The following is a 16,624-nucleotide window of genomic DNA, read 5'->3' on the forward strand; positions in this document are numbered from 1 at the left end:
TTTTTTTTTTTTTTTTTTTTCCGGGACCAGGGATTGAACTCAGGCCCTTGCGCCTGCCTGGGAATTGATTCTTAGAGTTAGGTAAATGGGCAATTTGAAGAAACCACCAAACTATTGTCAAAAGTGAGAATATATTTTACACTGGTAATATAGGAGAGCTGTGCCAGGGAGATAGTTCAGTAGAATAAGTGCTTGCCTGGCAAGCACAGGGTCCTGTGTTCAGTCCCTGGTACCACAAAAAATATATGCTGTCTTGTTATGCATGATATACAGAAACCAGCTTCTGGCTTGGCCAACCAAACTTGTTTCAAACTTCCTCCACCACTTACATATTTCCAATGCCGGGCACTGTAAGATATATCGTGAAAGATTTCTGTTCTTGCATCTTTGTACTACAAGTCAAGGTTGGTACAGTTAGTTCTGGGACTATTCCTGTGTGCCATACCTACATTAGGGGTCTGAAAAGACCTTAGTATATGTATGTAACTATGACCTACAAAAATATATCCCACTAGATAACAAAATATATTGCCCACTTGATTTATTTTGAGTTCCCCAAAATACAGATAGCCACTTCAACACTACTTGATAGTAAAAGTATGGTAGTATCTTGATTCACAGATTTAATTCTCTGCATGATTCTGGTCACAAACCAAATTGAGCAAGAACCAAATCAAAATCAATGGTTAGGTTCAATGTTGACTTAGAGGGAAATCTGATTTGGTTCTTGTACAGTTCTATTTGTAACAATGGTGGAAAGAATTGAGTTCATGAACCAAGGTATCACTGTATAATTGGAAGAGTGTGCAAGCAAAATGATCCAGCCTATTAAAATACCTTTGATTACTTTTATAAAATGAAGTGATTATGTGAACACATTGTTAGGCCCCTAGGCTCGAATGTGTTATGATCAAGTTAGAAAACGTGATTTTTAAGCTTCATTAATCTCATAGTAAATGCCACCTCCCTACATACTACCTGGTCTTTCCCAACTTCTGTTTGGGTTTCTGCTGTATTATTATCTTTCTCTTCAGCCTCTGTATATTGCCCTTCTCTACATATCTACACTCTTGGCCCAAACATTGATGACTGAGTCCCTTGTACCTACTCCCAGTAGTATTGCTACATGCCAGCCACCAACATCCATCTCTCCAGGTTGTAGAGAGATCCTGATGATCTTTACCCTAGTTTATTAATTGGATTTCTTTGAAGTGTTCAATCTGGGTGCAGTAAACTGGGGCTTGTAGAGGTGAAGTCCCACAGAATGAGGACAGCTATCAGGATCCAGTCTGTGAATGGATACAGGTGTGAATACTTTATGGAAATGAAGATAAGCTGAGCTCTGGCAACAGGCTACAACCAAGTTAAATAAGTTAAAAAAATAATAGATCTTCTCAAAACATTTGATACACAAATATACATTTGAATATTTTCTCCAAAAAGGACATATCTTACACTTTTCCCAAAGTTGGTAAAAAGATTCTCCACTATTGGCAAAAATGCAGTGAGACACAATATTAATGTAACAGATTAAGCAAAGCAGCCTCATTATCCACAAACTAGAAGCAAAAATAGACAGAAGCCTAGGAACCATGACAAAGTAGTTCTCCAAGGCTCAGAAAAGCTGCTCAGGCTTGATGCAATTATGAGCCACATTCCTCTGAGATGAGGGACCCTGACCACAATTCACTTTAGTTTTATATCCTATGCATCACTGAGATCAAGCACTATACTACATCCTGTTCTGGGAGGAAAATGTCACAATTCAGATTATTTAGACATTACCTCCCTATCTCAGGATGTTGGTAGGAAATCTAAAATCTACAAGTAGGAATGGATGGGAGACAAGGAGTTGGGTCAGCCAAGACTATCAGGGATCTATTCTCCTGCAAGCATATTTCCACCAAACTAATTCTGAGTGAGAAGTGAGAGTTGGTTTAAAAGCTTAGTAGTCTAAAAAATACATTTTGGGAAATTCTGAATTAAATTATTATTATTATTAACTCAGCAAACAAATATCGAATGTCATGGACTGGGATTTTTGTAATCTTAGGTCAGTTACATGTGGTAGGCTCTATTAAAGGAAACTGAGAATAAGAAAAGTTGAACAATCTGCCAAGAGTTGAGAGGCTTGATTTTCCATCCAGGTAAGCCTCATGCTTAGCTTTTGTGCTATATAATGTCCATGGTTCCCGTGAAATCTGAATCTCAGTCTTTCCATCAATTTTGATGTTTTATAGCCTGTAATATGTGAAATGATCATTCCAACATCCACTTCTAGGTATACTGTTCCCTGTTTTTTCTCTTTCACCTTGCTACAAGATACTATCATACCATCTAATTTTCTGTTTTTGAATCATGAATTCTTAAGTGCTCCTAAGATGTTAGAAATAGAAGGCAGGTTTTTACTTTTTTTCAGTTAAAAAATTAGGTGTTCAGCTGGGGAGATAACCCGGTGGTCTAAGTGCCTGCCCGGCAAGTGCAAGAACCTGAGGAAACAGAAGGATCACTATGAGACTGAGCTGCATAGTGAGACCCTGTACCAAATACATAAATATTAGGCATTTATTCTTTGGTGTTATGGGTCATTTACTAAATAAAATGAATTTCTCATTTCTAGTTTCATTAAGACTAAATGATTTCAGGTAGAGATGGTGGTGCACGCCTGTAATTCCAGTTACTTGGGAGGCTAAGACAAAAGATCAAAAGTTTGAGGCCAGCATGGACAACTTAGTGCGACCTTGTCTCAAAATAATACACATAGGTGGGTTCAAGCCCCACGTGGGGGGGGGGAAGATTTGTACCACTAAGACCCACTTAAGTCCTGAAGTTATAAACGAGTTAAAACTAAAGCACATCTGAGAACCTTTAGGTTAAAAGAAAAAACATAGTACCCAGGAACTAAGTATCTTATTCTTTTGTAAAAATGGAGGCTTATTAGCTGCTTGCGCGTTCATGTGAGTTATACTGTAGTCTTCATGAAGAGAAAATATAATGCTTCAAAAATGAAACTATTGGGGCCAGGGAGATGGCTCAGTAGGATAAGCACTTGACTGGCAAATGCAAGGATCTGAGTTCAATCCATGGTTCCGGAAAAAAAAAAAAAAAAAAATTAAAGTATTTTACATAAACATCTCTAGTCCTTTTTTAGACAATTAAGAGTTCATGTAAAGTTTTCAAAACGAACAAAATCCAAATAACCCCGCATATTACTATACACCAAAAATAATAACTAGCTTTAGCTTCAAAAGCATTTTCTTCAGTGCTAGGATTGAGTCCTGTTGCACCCTAGGACACTCGGGAAAAATCTAGATGTTGGCAACTGACATCAGACCTCCGCTTGAAAGAGTAAGCCACTTTAATAAGCAGGGAACGAGACACCAATGGGACTGTATATTCTTACTTGATGAATCCCAAGCAAATTCCGTGTAATAAGCCTTTTAACTTGAGCTATGGGATGTTCTTTTATCATTTAGTATTTACTGGACGCCCACAACACTCCCAAATTCTGCCACTGCAGGGAAAAAAACAACCGTATTCTCTCGGAAATTACAGGGAAAGACATTTTAATTTGTTTTTACCGGCCGATCATCCAAAATAAAGAATCACGTAAGACACCAGGGAAACCAGCCATTGGCCAAAGGAAAAGCACGTGTGACCTTGGATCAACTCCGAGGCTACACCGGCTCAACTCCGCCCAGGGATGCACTCGCGACGCCTGCCGCGTCCGCAGACGTACGCAGCCACTGGCGGAGTGGCGCCCGGCTGTGACGTTGAGACCACGCCCCCTCTGTGGTAGGCCCCGCCCCCTCGAGCGGAGGACGCCGACTTCTCCGGCTCCGACTTCGCTGCTGCTCCCGCTATCTCCGAGTCCGCCGGGTCTCCGCATGAAGAGCGCCTGAGCGGCCTCCCTCCTCTGTCCTCGCCGTGGTCTACAGTGCTGCTGGCCGCCGGCCCCCTCGGAAGGTAGGCGCTGCGTGCCGCGGCCGCAGTCCTGACTGAGGTGTTGGGTAAACAGAGACCCAGCGAACCCGGAGAGTGCGACGCCTCGCGCGGCTTAGCGAGCCCCTGGCTTGAGCCGAGCCGAGGGAGGATGGCAGCCTCCGGGGTGGAGAAGAGCAGTAAGAAGAAGACGGAGAAGAAACTTGCTGCTCGAGAAGAAGCTAAATTGTTGGCAGGGTTCATGGGCGTCATGAACAACATGCGGAAACAGGTACTGCCTCGGCGGGCGGGCTGGCCTGCGGCGGGCAGGGCCGGGGCCGGGGCTGGGGCTGGGGCCGGGGCCGGGCGGCGCGGCAGGCGCGGCCCTCCTCCTGCTGCGGCCTCGCCCGCCTCGCACTTCTACGAGCTGCCGACCTGCTTGCCCGCGGAGGGTCGCGTCCGACCACGGTCGAGTCATCAGAACGCCGCCCAGTGCGCCAGGGATGCGGTTTCCAAGACAGACTCCCGGGGCTCGCGGCTCGCCGGCTGTAGGCGTGGGAGGGGGGCGGTTGTATAACAGCTCTGCCCTCGTTACCGCCTTGTGAGGCCCGGAGCCTTTCACTGGCGAGCCGCGCTAAGGTGTCGTGAGATCTGGTGTGCAGAAGCCCATTGGCACGGCCCAATCCCGAGCTCCCTGAGGGAGCGGTGTTGCTGGTCTGGAATCGGCTGCTCTCAAGTAAGCCGCCCGCCAGCCTCCTGTTATCCCGGTGGAGCTAGTTGAGGACAAATCCTCCCGTACCTGTTAGTGCAAAGCAGAAATAGTCGTCGGTAAATACTGTTGCTATCTTCTAAGGATGCTGCGCGCCCCTGTTGTTAAGAGGATTTCTTTGTTCTGTCTTTGATGTGTAGTGGGTTCAGGAAAGTCTGCAGCGCGTCGGCGAAAGGTGGGTTATTTGAAGAATGGATTTTAAGGCTGGAGGTGGTAGGTAGAGAGGTTTTATTTAGTTTTAAAATTCTGTAACATTTAATGTATCAGTAAACAAAAGTTGCTTGATTGCGTTTTGATTCTGTGAGCGCTACTTAGAAAATTGATATAACAGAAGATGGTGTGAATGTTCCTGTTTTGTTGACTATGGTCCTGTTTTCCAAGAGGATCAAGCAAGATGTATGCAAAAACCTAGTTTTCTCATTTCGTGGTTTTGCTGGGAGTGTGGACAACAGCAAAAGAATTTAAGATTTTTTATGACGATGTTAACTTAGGAGTTCTTTAAGCAAACGCTGATGGCAGGGATCTTCATGTCTTTGTTCACTGGCTCCTGGCACGGTGCACCAGGACAGTGGATTCTTTGGGAGTGGCTTCAGATTTATCCCATCCTTGGCACTTAAATAGCTGTAATTGGCTGCGTTATTTTATGTTACTTAACTTTCATGTGGTTCTATTCACAATCATATTCTTTCTTGTAACCTTTTTGTGCTAAGGATATCACTGACTTCAAATTGCTGATGCTTTAACTAGTGTCTGCCTGTAATGGCAGACAGTTCACCAGTGCCCAGGCTTGTTTAGGTCTCATTATGGTAGTCTCCTCCACTCTCCTAAGCCTATGTATTTTCTTCTTGCGCTGAAACAACGTAAAGCATTACCTCATCCCTTAAATGGATAGGATGCAGCTGGCTTACAGCATAAGCTGTTTACTTAAGGAGAGAATTGTCTGAAACTGTATATTTAGCTCTCTGCATTTACAAATTGATGTACATATGTACATTTTTTACTTAACTGTAGGGTACAGTAACATTAATACAATTATTAAATTACAGTTATTGAAAAACCAAGGTTGTATTACTAAGAAGGGGAAAGTGGTGTGTGATAAGCAACCAGGGATCTCTGATTATTTTTTAATTGCCGGCTTTGAGTATGATTTAAATTACCCTCTGGTAGCACTTGTATCAATTTCTAGAATCTTGTATCTTTCCCAGAATACACATTTTCATTTGAAGATGATTTATATTGTTTATACATTATTCTGGTTAATTTTAATAGAGGAAAGATGTTACCGAGAATGACAGAAAGTTGGTCTGAGCCAGAGGAATATTTGAGTGAGGGTCAATTTTATAAGTGTTAATTGTTTTTAATAAATGTTTTGTTTTATGACTTTTATTGAGGGGGATCTTTTTGAGACAGGGTTTCACTATGCAGTTCAGGCTGGTCTTGAACTCACTTTGTAGCACAAGCTGGCCTCAAACAGCAATTCTCTGCTTCAGTCTCTTGAGTTGCTAGGATTACTTGTGTGTGCCACCATGCCTAGACCTATTTTATGACTATTTTTGCTTTGCTTTATGATTTCATTTTATTGGGGATCAGGATAATGAATGTCTTGATGTCTGGGATCCGCCACATACACTCAAATATTTCAAAAATTTGGGAATACTTGGAAGTTAGCATACCTCAGTTCCAGTCGCTGCCCTACAGCGATTTGATTTAGGTGATTTCATCTATCCTGGTTGTATTAGTCCATTTTAGGTTGCTCTAATACCCAAGGTTGAGCAATTTATAAAGAAAAGAGGTTTATTAGTCTCCTGATGTGGAAGTTCAAGAGGTTGGCTGGCATCTGTTTAGCCTCTGACTAGGGCCACATGCTGTTTCATGAAAACCAGAAGGGAATAAACAGTGCCGAAGAGAGAAAGATAGAATCAGTAAAAGACTGAGGGAAGTGCCAGCCTTGCTTTATAATAACCCAGTCAGATTAACTAAACCACTCTTGTGGGAACAATATTAATCCTTCATGAAAATGAAGGTGGAGCCCCATCACCTAATTACCTCTTTTTTTTTTTGCTCCGAATGCCTTCAGGGCAGGTTTGGCTGGCTGGAGTGTTGTGGGGATCGAACTACAGCAACCTGAGGCTGACAGCTTTGTGGAAGCAGCCACTTAAAGAACTGAGCTATAGCCAGGCCCCCTAATAAGGATTTTTTTTTTTTTCCTAATTACCTCTTGGACCAAGTTTAATTACTGATATATATGAGTTTGAATATGACTTTTAGTGGGTACAAACTAATGCAAATCGTAACAGTAGTGTGGTGAACAGTTCTGTACAGAGGCAAAAAGTTTTGCAGAGCCACCAGCTTTTAGCTTTTTGTTTCTCTATTTTGTTTTGTTTTGTTGAGACAAGGTCTCTTGTAGTCCAGGCTGGCTTCAAACTCGAAGTGATCCTTGCCCCATCCTCCCAAGTGCTAGGATTGCAAGCATAGATACCACATCCAGCCAGCTTCTGCATCCTTTTTGTCACTTTTAGCCTTTTGGGGGGTGGGGGTAGAGAGGACTACTACAGAAGTTTATTTAGTGCAAAGTTTAATATAAAAATGTAAGTAATTGACTCTTACGGCATAGAGAAACAGGCCTTCTGGAGAAGGGGACATGTAGGGAAACAGGCCTTTTGGAGAAGGGGACATGGATTTCTTTGCTGATCAACCATTGTATAAACTCATTTCAAGGCTTCTATCATGATGATATGATTTCCACATATGGTATTACCACCATGCCCATATTGTTCTGTTGCCCAAGTTACCATCTCCAGACTTGGGTCTGTCATTAAATTCATAAAGGGATGAAATTGTTGCAATACTCCTTGGATATGCCCTCCACCATTTAATTCTAATAATTTTTCATACTTTTTTTTTTCCACTTCAAGAATGAGCTTTGCTCATAGTATTTGCTTGTAGGGCTCTGAGCTACTTACTGTCTTTTGTTTTTAAGTAAGCTTTTCAATGAAGTATAGAATACATATTAGTTCACTGGATTATTACAAAATGAACAGTAGGAGAACATGAGCAGTACAGGAGAACCTGGTATAGCCCTTCTCAGTCACCATCCTCTTTTACAGTAACTACTGTTGTATTGCCATAGATTCGTGTTTATAAATAAATATAAACGTAATCATACAGTCTGTGTGTGTGTCTGTGTCTGTCTCTATCTCTGTTTGTCTGTCTGCCTGTCTTTCTTGGGTATTGAACCCAGGGCCGTCATTCCTAGCCCAGCTCCTTTTTATTTTTTTAACTATGAAATAGAATCACAAAATTGCCCAAGTGGCACAAACTACATAGTGAGACCTTGTCTCTCTCTCACACACACACACTCTCACACACACTTACACAAATTCTAATTATGCCTTATTTAATGTGGACAGGTTGTGAACTATAGTGTATTCAGGAAGGTCTGAAAACATGCCTCTCAAATGTTAAGGGACAACTGGATTCATTAACACAAAAGGAGGGAACAGCCCTTCTGCCTCAGCCTTTCTAGAGTACTGGGATTATAGGCATGTGTTACCTCACTCAACTATTTCCCTTTTTTGTTTGGATGAATACTATTGTCTGATATCCAAAGGAGGCTGTACAAGACAGGGATGGATCATAATCACTACTTTATGTATGCAGATGCTGTACCCTTCTTTTGTGTTAATGAATCCAGTTGTCCCTTAACATTTAAGAGGCCTTTGCAGGCCTTCCTACATACTACTGTAGCTCAGTCTCTCCACATTAAATGAGTTAAGCCATAATTAAAATTTTCTTTTTGTTTTTGAGACGGTCTCACTGTGTAGTCTAGGTTGGCTTTGAAATCCTATTTCTCCTGCCTGAGCCTCCCAGTTGCTGGGATTACAGATGTGTGCCCCCACACTGGGCAAGACTTAATTAGAACTTCAAAGTTATGTTAAAGCCCATATTGAGAGTTATAAAAGAACCACAAAAGTGATTGATGATTATGTAGGCTGTATAGTGAGATGGGCTTATTTGGTAGCTAAAATAATTTTGCTTCTGTACACTTGTCCAAGACTGCAAGTTAAAACATTATCTTTTGTGCCTCTTGTGATAAGTTGAAACTTCAGAGTTAAACTCTAAATAATAGTAACACTTCTTGAGCACTTACTCTGTGCCAGTTACTCTGCAAAAATATTTATATCCTTTGTGTTAATTATCATTCATTGGCAACTCCCATCACCCAGATCTTCCTATTCTTTTTTTAATCAATCAATCATTATTTATTTATTTGATACAGAGTCTTACTATGCAGCTTGGACTGTAGTGATCCTCCTATCTCAGCTTCCCCAGCGTGTGCCACCCACCCGGTTTTGGTGGCATATAGTACCAGGGATCAAACCTTGTACTTACTAGGCAAGCACTTAGGCCGCTGAGCTATCTCTCCAGCAACCCCTATTCTTTTTTCAAAGTTTAGGTTTTCAGTACATAATGGTTACATTCAACATAATTTTTCATTCCCCTTCCTTCATCATCTTAACTGGCTTCCTTCATCTCTTGATTCCTTTCTTTGTACAAAGATCTCTGTATCCTACTATCTTTTATTTTGTTTTTTAATTTTTTTTTTACTTTGTTTCTTGTAAGAGAAACCATGCAGTGTTTTTGTATTTTATTTATTTCACTTAACATTATGATACCTTCCTTTCTTTTCAGTTTTCATTTTCTATTAGTACATGTTTGCATTACATAAAGACTGTGTTCCTATGTGGAGGTGGTACACATGCATACCTCAATTCTTTTATTATCCTCTTTTTCTCCACTCCCTCCATCTCTTCATCTTCTTCCCATTTGAAAAGATCTATTTTCCTACTTCCTTAACCTGCCCTTTATTTTACTCTATTTTAGGTTTCTCATATTTTTTTTAAGAAAGTGATATTTAAGCTTGTATGTCTGATTTATTTCACTTAATATAAAGCTCTTGATGTATCCATTTTCTTTCAAATACTCCTTTATCTTTCTTTATGACAGAATAGTACTGCATTGTGTATAATCACCACATTTTCTTTATCCATTCATCATCGGCTACTTCTAGGATTTAGTCCTTAGAATTGTGCTGCCGTAAACATGGGTATCCATGTATCACTGTAATATGATGAATTTAATTCTTTGGGAAGATACCTGGAAAGGGAATAGCTGAATCAAGTAGAATTTCTAGTTTTAGTTTTTGAGGACTCTCCATATTATTTCCATTGTGGTTGTACTGGTTTACATTCCCAGCAACCACATAGAACCTTTCTATTCTTTTTTTTTTTTGTCTCCTCTTTATTTGTGTTGAATAATTTCTTTTTCTTTTTTTTCTTTTTTCTTTTTTTTTCAAAGTTTTATTGATAAACAGCAATGAGACAGTTTCAAATCAAATCAGAAGTACAGTTCCAGAACCTTTCTATTCTTAATGTTCTTCTCTTTTTGTCTGTGTAGCCTAGGCACTGTTGGTCTGCTCTTCTCACACTTCCCAATATCCAAGCTTTCTTGACCCTCCATCCTTTTTTTCATGTCTATTTGGCAAACTTTAGCATCAGTAACTATTTACCTTTTGTGTCAAGTTTCCATGCATAGCTGGAAAATGTTCCACTATTGTTCTGTCATTATTGGCCTGATAAATCCTTGGTCACTAACTGCAAATGGGTAGTTCATGCTCATAGGTAACCCTGCTTCTCATTTATTATAGTTTTTGTCTAATATGAGTACCTTTTCTAGACCCTCATTTTCATCAGACCACCTCCCTTGACATAGATACGTAGAAGCCATTACTCTACTAGAACTGTGTTGTTTCTTTCCACCACCTATCTGTGAATTTTTTTTAAAAAAACACTTTGGGTTGAAACTGCCTCTCTTCTATGTGAGTCTAAATGATCAGCCTTTGGCTTCTTAGCACTAGCTTTCTCAGAAGAGATATACTGTTGGTTATTCTATCTTTATTGAACATCTTTAATTTCTCTTTTCCTAGATTTATGCTGTCACATTTAAGCATGTTTTAACCTCTCAGTTTTAGCATTTTTAACCAGTCAACAAAGCTAAATCTGTATTAGTCAGCTTATTCTTTCTTTCTTTCTTTATTTTGTGTGTGTGTGGCCAGTTCAGCCCACCAGGGGGCAGGGCTGCCTGGCATGTGGTGCTGGGGGATTGAACCGTGGGCCCTGTGTTTTGCTTGTTCTAAGTAGGTGCTTTAGACCACTGAGCCATCTCACCAGCCCAGTCAGCTTATTCTTGCAAGAAATAAATAGCTACATACACAAGTTGAAAGGGGAAAGATTTATTTTGTTTTGCTTTTAGAGATTTCATTCCATGGTCAGCTTAGCATGGCAGAGGAAAGCTACCTCACTTCATAGCATCCAGGAAACTTCCAAGAAAATAAAAAAGAGCCAGAAAGAGAGGATGGGCCAGGGATGAGGATATACTTTTCTAGGTTATGCCTCCAGTCAGATATACTCCTTCAGGATCTACTTCTTCCAACCAGGTCCCCCCTCCCAATAGCACATTTCAGCTATGAACCCATCAGTACATAGATAGATGGGTGGTAGGTGGATGGATGTATATGTCCCCTACCCTTTTTATTCATTTTTTTTTTTTTTGAGACACCTAATTTTATTAAGTTGCCTAAGCTGGCTTTGAACTTGTAATCCTCCTGCCTCAGCCTCCCAGAGTGTTAGGATTATAGCCAGGTACCACTGTACTGCTTCATTTAGATTAATCCATTGATATGGTTATTGCCTCATGCTCCAGTCACCTTCTCAAAGCCCCACTTAAAAACACATGTGCCTTTGGGACAACATTTTTTATCTAAAACCATAATACCACTGATGTTTTTAATACTCTTTTCTAAATAATAACTCTTCCCTCAGTTAAACCCAAAAATTGGTATTATGACTTATATCTAGATGTCCCCCCAAAGCCTCATGTGGTTATAGATGGGGCCTTTTGGCAGTGGTTGGATGTGATGCTGGGATTGACATAAGGCTTGATACTAAGATTAAGGCTGCTCCACCCTGGGTATGAAGGCTACCTGCCTTACAGGTGGGTACCCTGGATAAGTTATAAGGGACAGAAAAAGTCTTGTTGCTTGCTGCTTGCTGCCTGCCATGAGCTATTTCTCCTATACAGTGTCCTTCTGCCCTACCAGCCAGTCTTGGAGCCAGCCAACTCTGAACTGAAACCTCTACAAACTGTGAGCCAAACAAACCTTTTCTCCTTTAACTTTGGGTGTTGTATATTTTGTCTCAGTAATGAAAAAGGTAACTAAGATAAGATGTGTAAGCTCACTGCCTTTCTTTGCCATTTACTTACTGCCCTATATTTATTTGACTTTCTAGTTCATTCCTTCAAATGAAATTCTTGAGAACCCACTGTGTACTAAGCATTTTGCTAGATTCCAGAATAGCAGTACTAAACATAAGCCTAGTAGTGCCTATTCCTATGTAGTTTATAGTCTAGCAGAGTGAGACATTAGTCAGGCAATTATAAAAATAAACACGAAAGTGCAATATTTTTGGTACTAAGGTACATTGAAGACATGTGCATGGGTGATTTGACCATGAGGAAAGTTCCTCAGAGGAACTAGTAATTGAGAACTGACTTAAGAGTAGGTCAGCTAGGCAAAAAGAGAAGAGCTTCTCGTGTAGAGAGAACAATACGCAGAGACCTGCATTATCATATTAATATAAGATTTACAATGCAAGATTATCAAATGCCAGAATAACTGGCACGCAAGATATATTAAGTGACAGTGTAACTGGCATAGAACTTAATGGGGAAGGATGGTACAAAATGAAATTGGTGATGTAGCAAGAGCATTTCTTTATAAGTCAAGCTAGAGAGCTTACTGTTATTTTAAATTCTGTGTGTGAGGGGAGGTGGATGATATTTGTTTCCTTCTGGAAAAGATGGCTATCTGCTCCGTGGTGAGTGAGTGAGAGTGCCCTGAGTGGTTGCTGGCAGGTCAGTAGGAAGTTGTGTAGTAGTCCTGGGGAAAGATAATAATCCCTTGTACTGAGGTGGTGATGATAGTAACCATAATATCAATAAAGAAAAGATATATTCAAAAGATTTACCACTAGTGCCTGGCATGGTGGCTGATACAAGAAGCTGAGACAGGAGGCTCACTGTATGTTCCAAGTGATCCTGAACTGCATAGTGAGACCCTGTCTCAAAAAAAAAAAAAAAAAAAAAGTACCGCTGCTGTATAAATATGAGATTAGGTCATTTGAGAATGAATTTTGCAAGTGTGAAAAACTGATGTGAAAGACTTTTCCCTAGAAGGAAAATTATGTGTGTCTGCCGGTATGTGATACTGGAGTCAGAGGTACAAGAACTGACAGAATTTATTTTTATTTTTATTTTTTTTAATTTTTTTAAACATTTATTTTGTGTGTGTGTGTGTGTGTGTGTGTGTGTGTGGCCAGTTCAGCTGGCCAGGGGGCGGGGTGGGCTGGCATGTGGTGCTGGGGGATCGAACCGCGGTCCCTGTGCTTTCCCAAGCTTGTTCCAAGTAGGTGCTTTAGACCACTGAGCCATCTCACCAGCGCCGAACTGACAGAATTTAAAGAGAACTTTTTAAAAAATTTTTTATCTTCACTTCATCCAAAAGAAAGAAAATGAGGCTGAGTGTGTGGTGGCATATTCCTATAATCCCAGCACTTGGGAAGTTGATGCAAGGAGGATCACTGCAAATTTGAGGCTTGGGCTACATAATTCAAACCAGTTTGCATTACTAAGCAAGACCCTGTTTCAAAGAACAAACAAAGAGGAGGTGAGGGGGGAGGAGGAGGTAAATGAGTTTCTATGAGCTTATATCTCCCTTTATTCCTAACTGCTCACTGAAGAGAGGCTAAATCTAAGTCAGAATTAAGCACTGATTTTTTTTTTTTTTTTTTTTTTTTTTTGCCTTTGTAGCTGACTTTCATTTATTTTGGAAAAAAATATATTTTTTTGGTTTATAATGAAATGCAGTCATTTTTAGTGTGCATTTGAATATTTTAACAAACGTATACACCCATGAAGCTACTGGTGCAAGAAAGTGGCGGAACAGTTTTATCATTGTTCGTCCGGCTTTCAGGCTCCTTTGAATTCCAGCCCCCAGAGTCCACTTCAGGCAACCACTAGAGTGGTTTTGTCACTATAGGTTACTTTAGGAGTGTCAAGTGAATGAACAATACAGCACTGATGTTTTTATTAATGGTGAAGTTACTCTGATGAGAACTGATTCTTAAGGTCTCCCTCTGCTAAGCAGGACCATTATAGTGTATCATATGGTAGACTCTTATTAACTAGGGTTGGGACCCAGCCATCTCTTTCTGTACCTTGTAGGATACATTAATATGTGTATTCCAAAACTTACATAAATAGAGATATACAGGGTTGATTAAAAGAGCTACCACCCACATCAGCTTCTCAAGCAAAGAATTTCTCAAGTTCTTACTTTCTGGCTTTGTTTCAGAAGAGAGTCAGTGCACATGGGGATCACAAAGCTTTGCTCCTCAGTCAGTAGTTTGTAGTGTTGTGTCATTTGACTGTTGATCCCTGAATGGTAGAATTCAGGCACTAAAGATCCAAAACCCCCAACGCAAATTAGCTGGACCAAGTAGCTGTTTTATTTCCAAGTTTGCCTCATCTTTTGGGTCTTCTGTTTTCTTACTACTGGCACAGGGTATGCCTTGTTCTAATACAGGTGCTTTCCTCTACTGGTCACTGTTACTTTTTCCCTCTACAAACTAGTTAAAATGGGTAGTTAATGCCATAACTTTGAAATTAAGTTAAAATGGGTAGCTAATGCCATGCCTTGAGAAACTTTGAGACTGGAAATTCACTTCCAATTTCTCAACTCAGAATTTTTAGTGTCTATGTATTCATCTCAAATATTTCTCTAAAATTCAAAAAAATACTGAACAAATATATTCAATAAATGAATGAGTGAAAAAAAAAAAAGAATTTTTAGTGTCATTTGTAGCTCCCATGATGTTCTGTGCTAAACCAAATGACAGCTTAAAACACTCCCTATAATATACTAAGGTCATAAAGTCCCCCCCCAGTTTTACCATTTGAACCTTGGCATAAGTCCTTAATTTCCTATAGCTGTTTTGTATTTACTCATTCATTTTCTCTCATTGTCGTTCTCTCTCCCTCAGTTAAAAGCAAAGTAGGGAAATTGATCTCTCTTAAATGGAAAGGAGGGTGTGATGGGGATAAAGAAAAATAATGATGATATGTACATATACCAGCTCCCCACAAGGAATGTAAACATCATGTACTGCAAATATGTACTTAAAAAGTGGTGGGGAAGGGGCTGGGGAGATGGCTCAGCAGAATAAGCTCTTCCCAGGCAAGAGCAAGGGTCTGAGTTTAATCCCCAGTTCCGCCAAAAAGGAAAAAAAAAAAAAAAAATTGGTGGGGAAAAGGCAATGCTTCCTCTTCCTGTTTGTTAAACTCCCAGAAAACACTTGGGTAGCTCCTTCAGCAGCCCCTGACTGAACTGTTTCTCACTGGAATGATTTATTTAGTGTGACAAGTCCAAAACCAGATGTCTCTATTTTCAAAGTAGTTGGTACCCTAGTTTCTCAGTATCAGAGGATCCCTAGAACTCTTAGAACTAGCACAGCCTCATCTCCACCTCCACAAAGCTGAAATGATGCAAGCAACTGTCCCATCTCTATACTGTACTGCTTAACAGATTATTTTCCAGTGTGGCTCACCTTATTGTTCCCAGCCAAAAACTTATGTTTCTAGGGAAAATGGTTTTCAAAGAAACAATGAGAAAAGAAAAATTTTATCTTTAGACAGGCTACTAGTCTGTGTTGGCTATCTTTTATCTTCATTGTCTGACTAAACTCAGCTAGAAGAAATCAAGAGGCTAATGGGACACTACTTATGATATTTAGAAGAGAATTCATCTGTGTGGTGATGCTTTTCTAGCACATGACAGTTTTTCTCTTGGGCAAAAATGTTAGCAATTTTCTATGGTGGTAAACACAGCTGCTGCGATCCCTAGTGTTTTTTTTTTTTTTTTTCCTCTTGTCTCTTGCACCTTTAAAGCTCAATTTCTTTTTTGAACTCTGTGTTCTTGGCAATTGAGTACCGAGTGAGTGAGCTCTAGCTTGTGACATAACCTTCCCTCCTATTTGAGAGAAGAATGTTCCACATTTGTAATAGGCAGTTCTGTCCTTCCTGAGGCCCTGCACTTTTGTGTATCCTTCTGACCCTGTCTGTGACTCCTGCTTCTTTGAGTCTTTCCCCTTTTCCTCTCTGTTTGCCTCAGCTGGAGAACAATCAGATTCTTTCAGGCCTATAGTTCCATAGGGACCAATATGCCCTTTACAGTGTACTCCTCAAACCTTTGCCTTTCTTTGTTGTTTGAATTTTCCAGACTTTGCAAATTCAGTGGCAGCAGACACATTACCATTACCTATCTGTGCTGAAATGGGTTATGTCTCTAGTGTCTCATTTTCTCCTTTCAGGCAGCCTCAGCTGACTTATTAACCTGCTTAAGTTGGATATTTTTTCTATGTCATAGAAAGTTGACATTGCTTATATAAGAAACCTTTCAGGCCCTGAGGTAACTATTTTATTTTATTTTCTATTTTTTGAAGGTTTTATAGTTTATTAAATCCTCTTGTGAAAATAGGCATAGTTTCAGGTCAGCAGTTTCTGACACTGCCAGTCAAGTGGAAGAGCTAATACTATTATGGACTACTGGACTCTTTTAGGATATTTTGCTGAGTTAACATACCTATAATATTCAAATGACGGAACTAAACAAAAAAAGGGGATACAGATGAATGTCCATTTTGTATCTGTATATTCAAAATGGTTAGTTAAATTCTCTTAATGAATAGAGGGATTTGTTCTAATAGTGTTTGTAAATAGGATATCATGTCTGCATCTTGTACAGCAAATAACCACTAG

General features: G+C 40.0%; 1 protein-coding gene across 2 annotated transcripts in view; it reads left to right on the forward strand.

The window, feature by feature from the left end:
- Positions 1–3,588: 3,588 nt before the first annotated feature.
- Klhl7 (kelch like family member 7) overlaps positions 3,589–16,624 on the forward strand; it is an 85,998-nt gene continuing 72,962 nt past the window's right edge. Inside the window, exon 1 of one of the 2 annotated variants that reach the window (XM_023709895.1) lies at positions 3,589–4,213. In XM_023709895.1, the coding sequence (XP_023565663.1) occupies positions 4,094–4,213 (120 nt within the window). In that variant the 5' untranslated portion in view covers positions 3,589–4,093. Of the gene's footprint in view, positions 4,214–4,805; positions 4,866–16,624 lie in introns of those variants that run through there. The other variant, XM_004626463.2, reaches the window with a different exon arrangement.

This window comes from Octodon degus, unplaced genomic scaffold (assembly GCF_000260255.1).
Source record: "Octodon degus isolate 3935 unplaced genomic scaffold, OctDeg1.0 scaffold00015, whole genome shotgun sequence".
NCBI lineage: Eukaryota > Metazoa > Chordata > Mammalia > Rodentia > Octodontidae > Octodon > Octodon degus.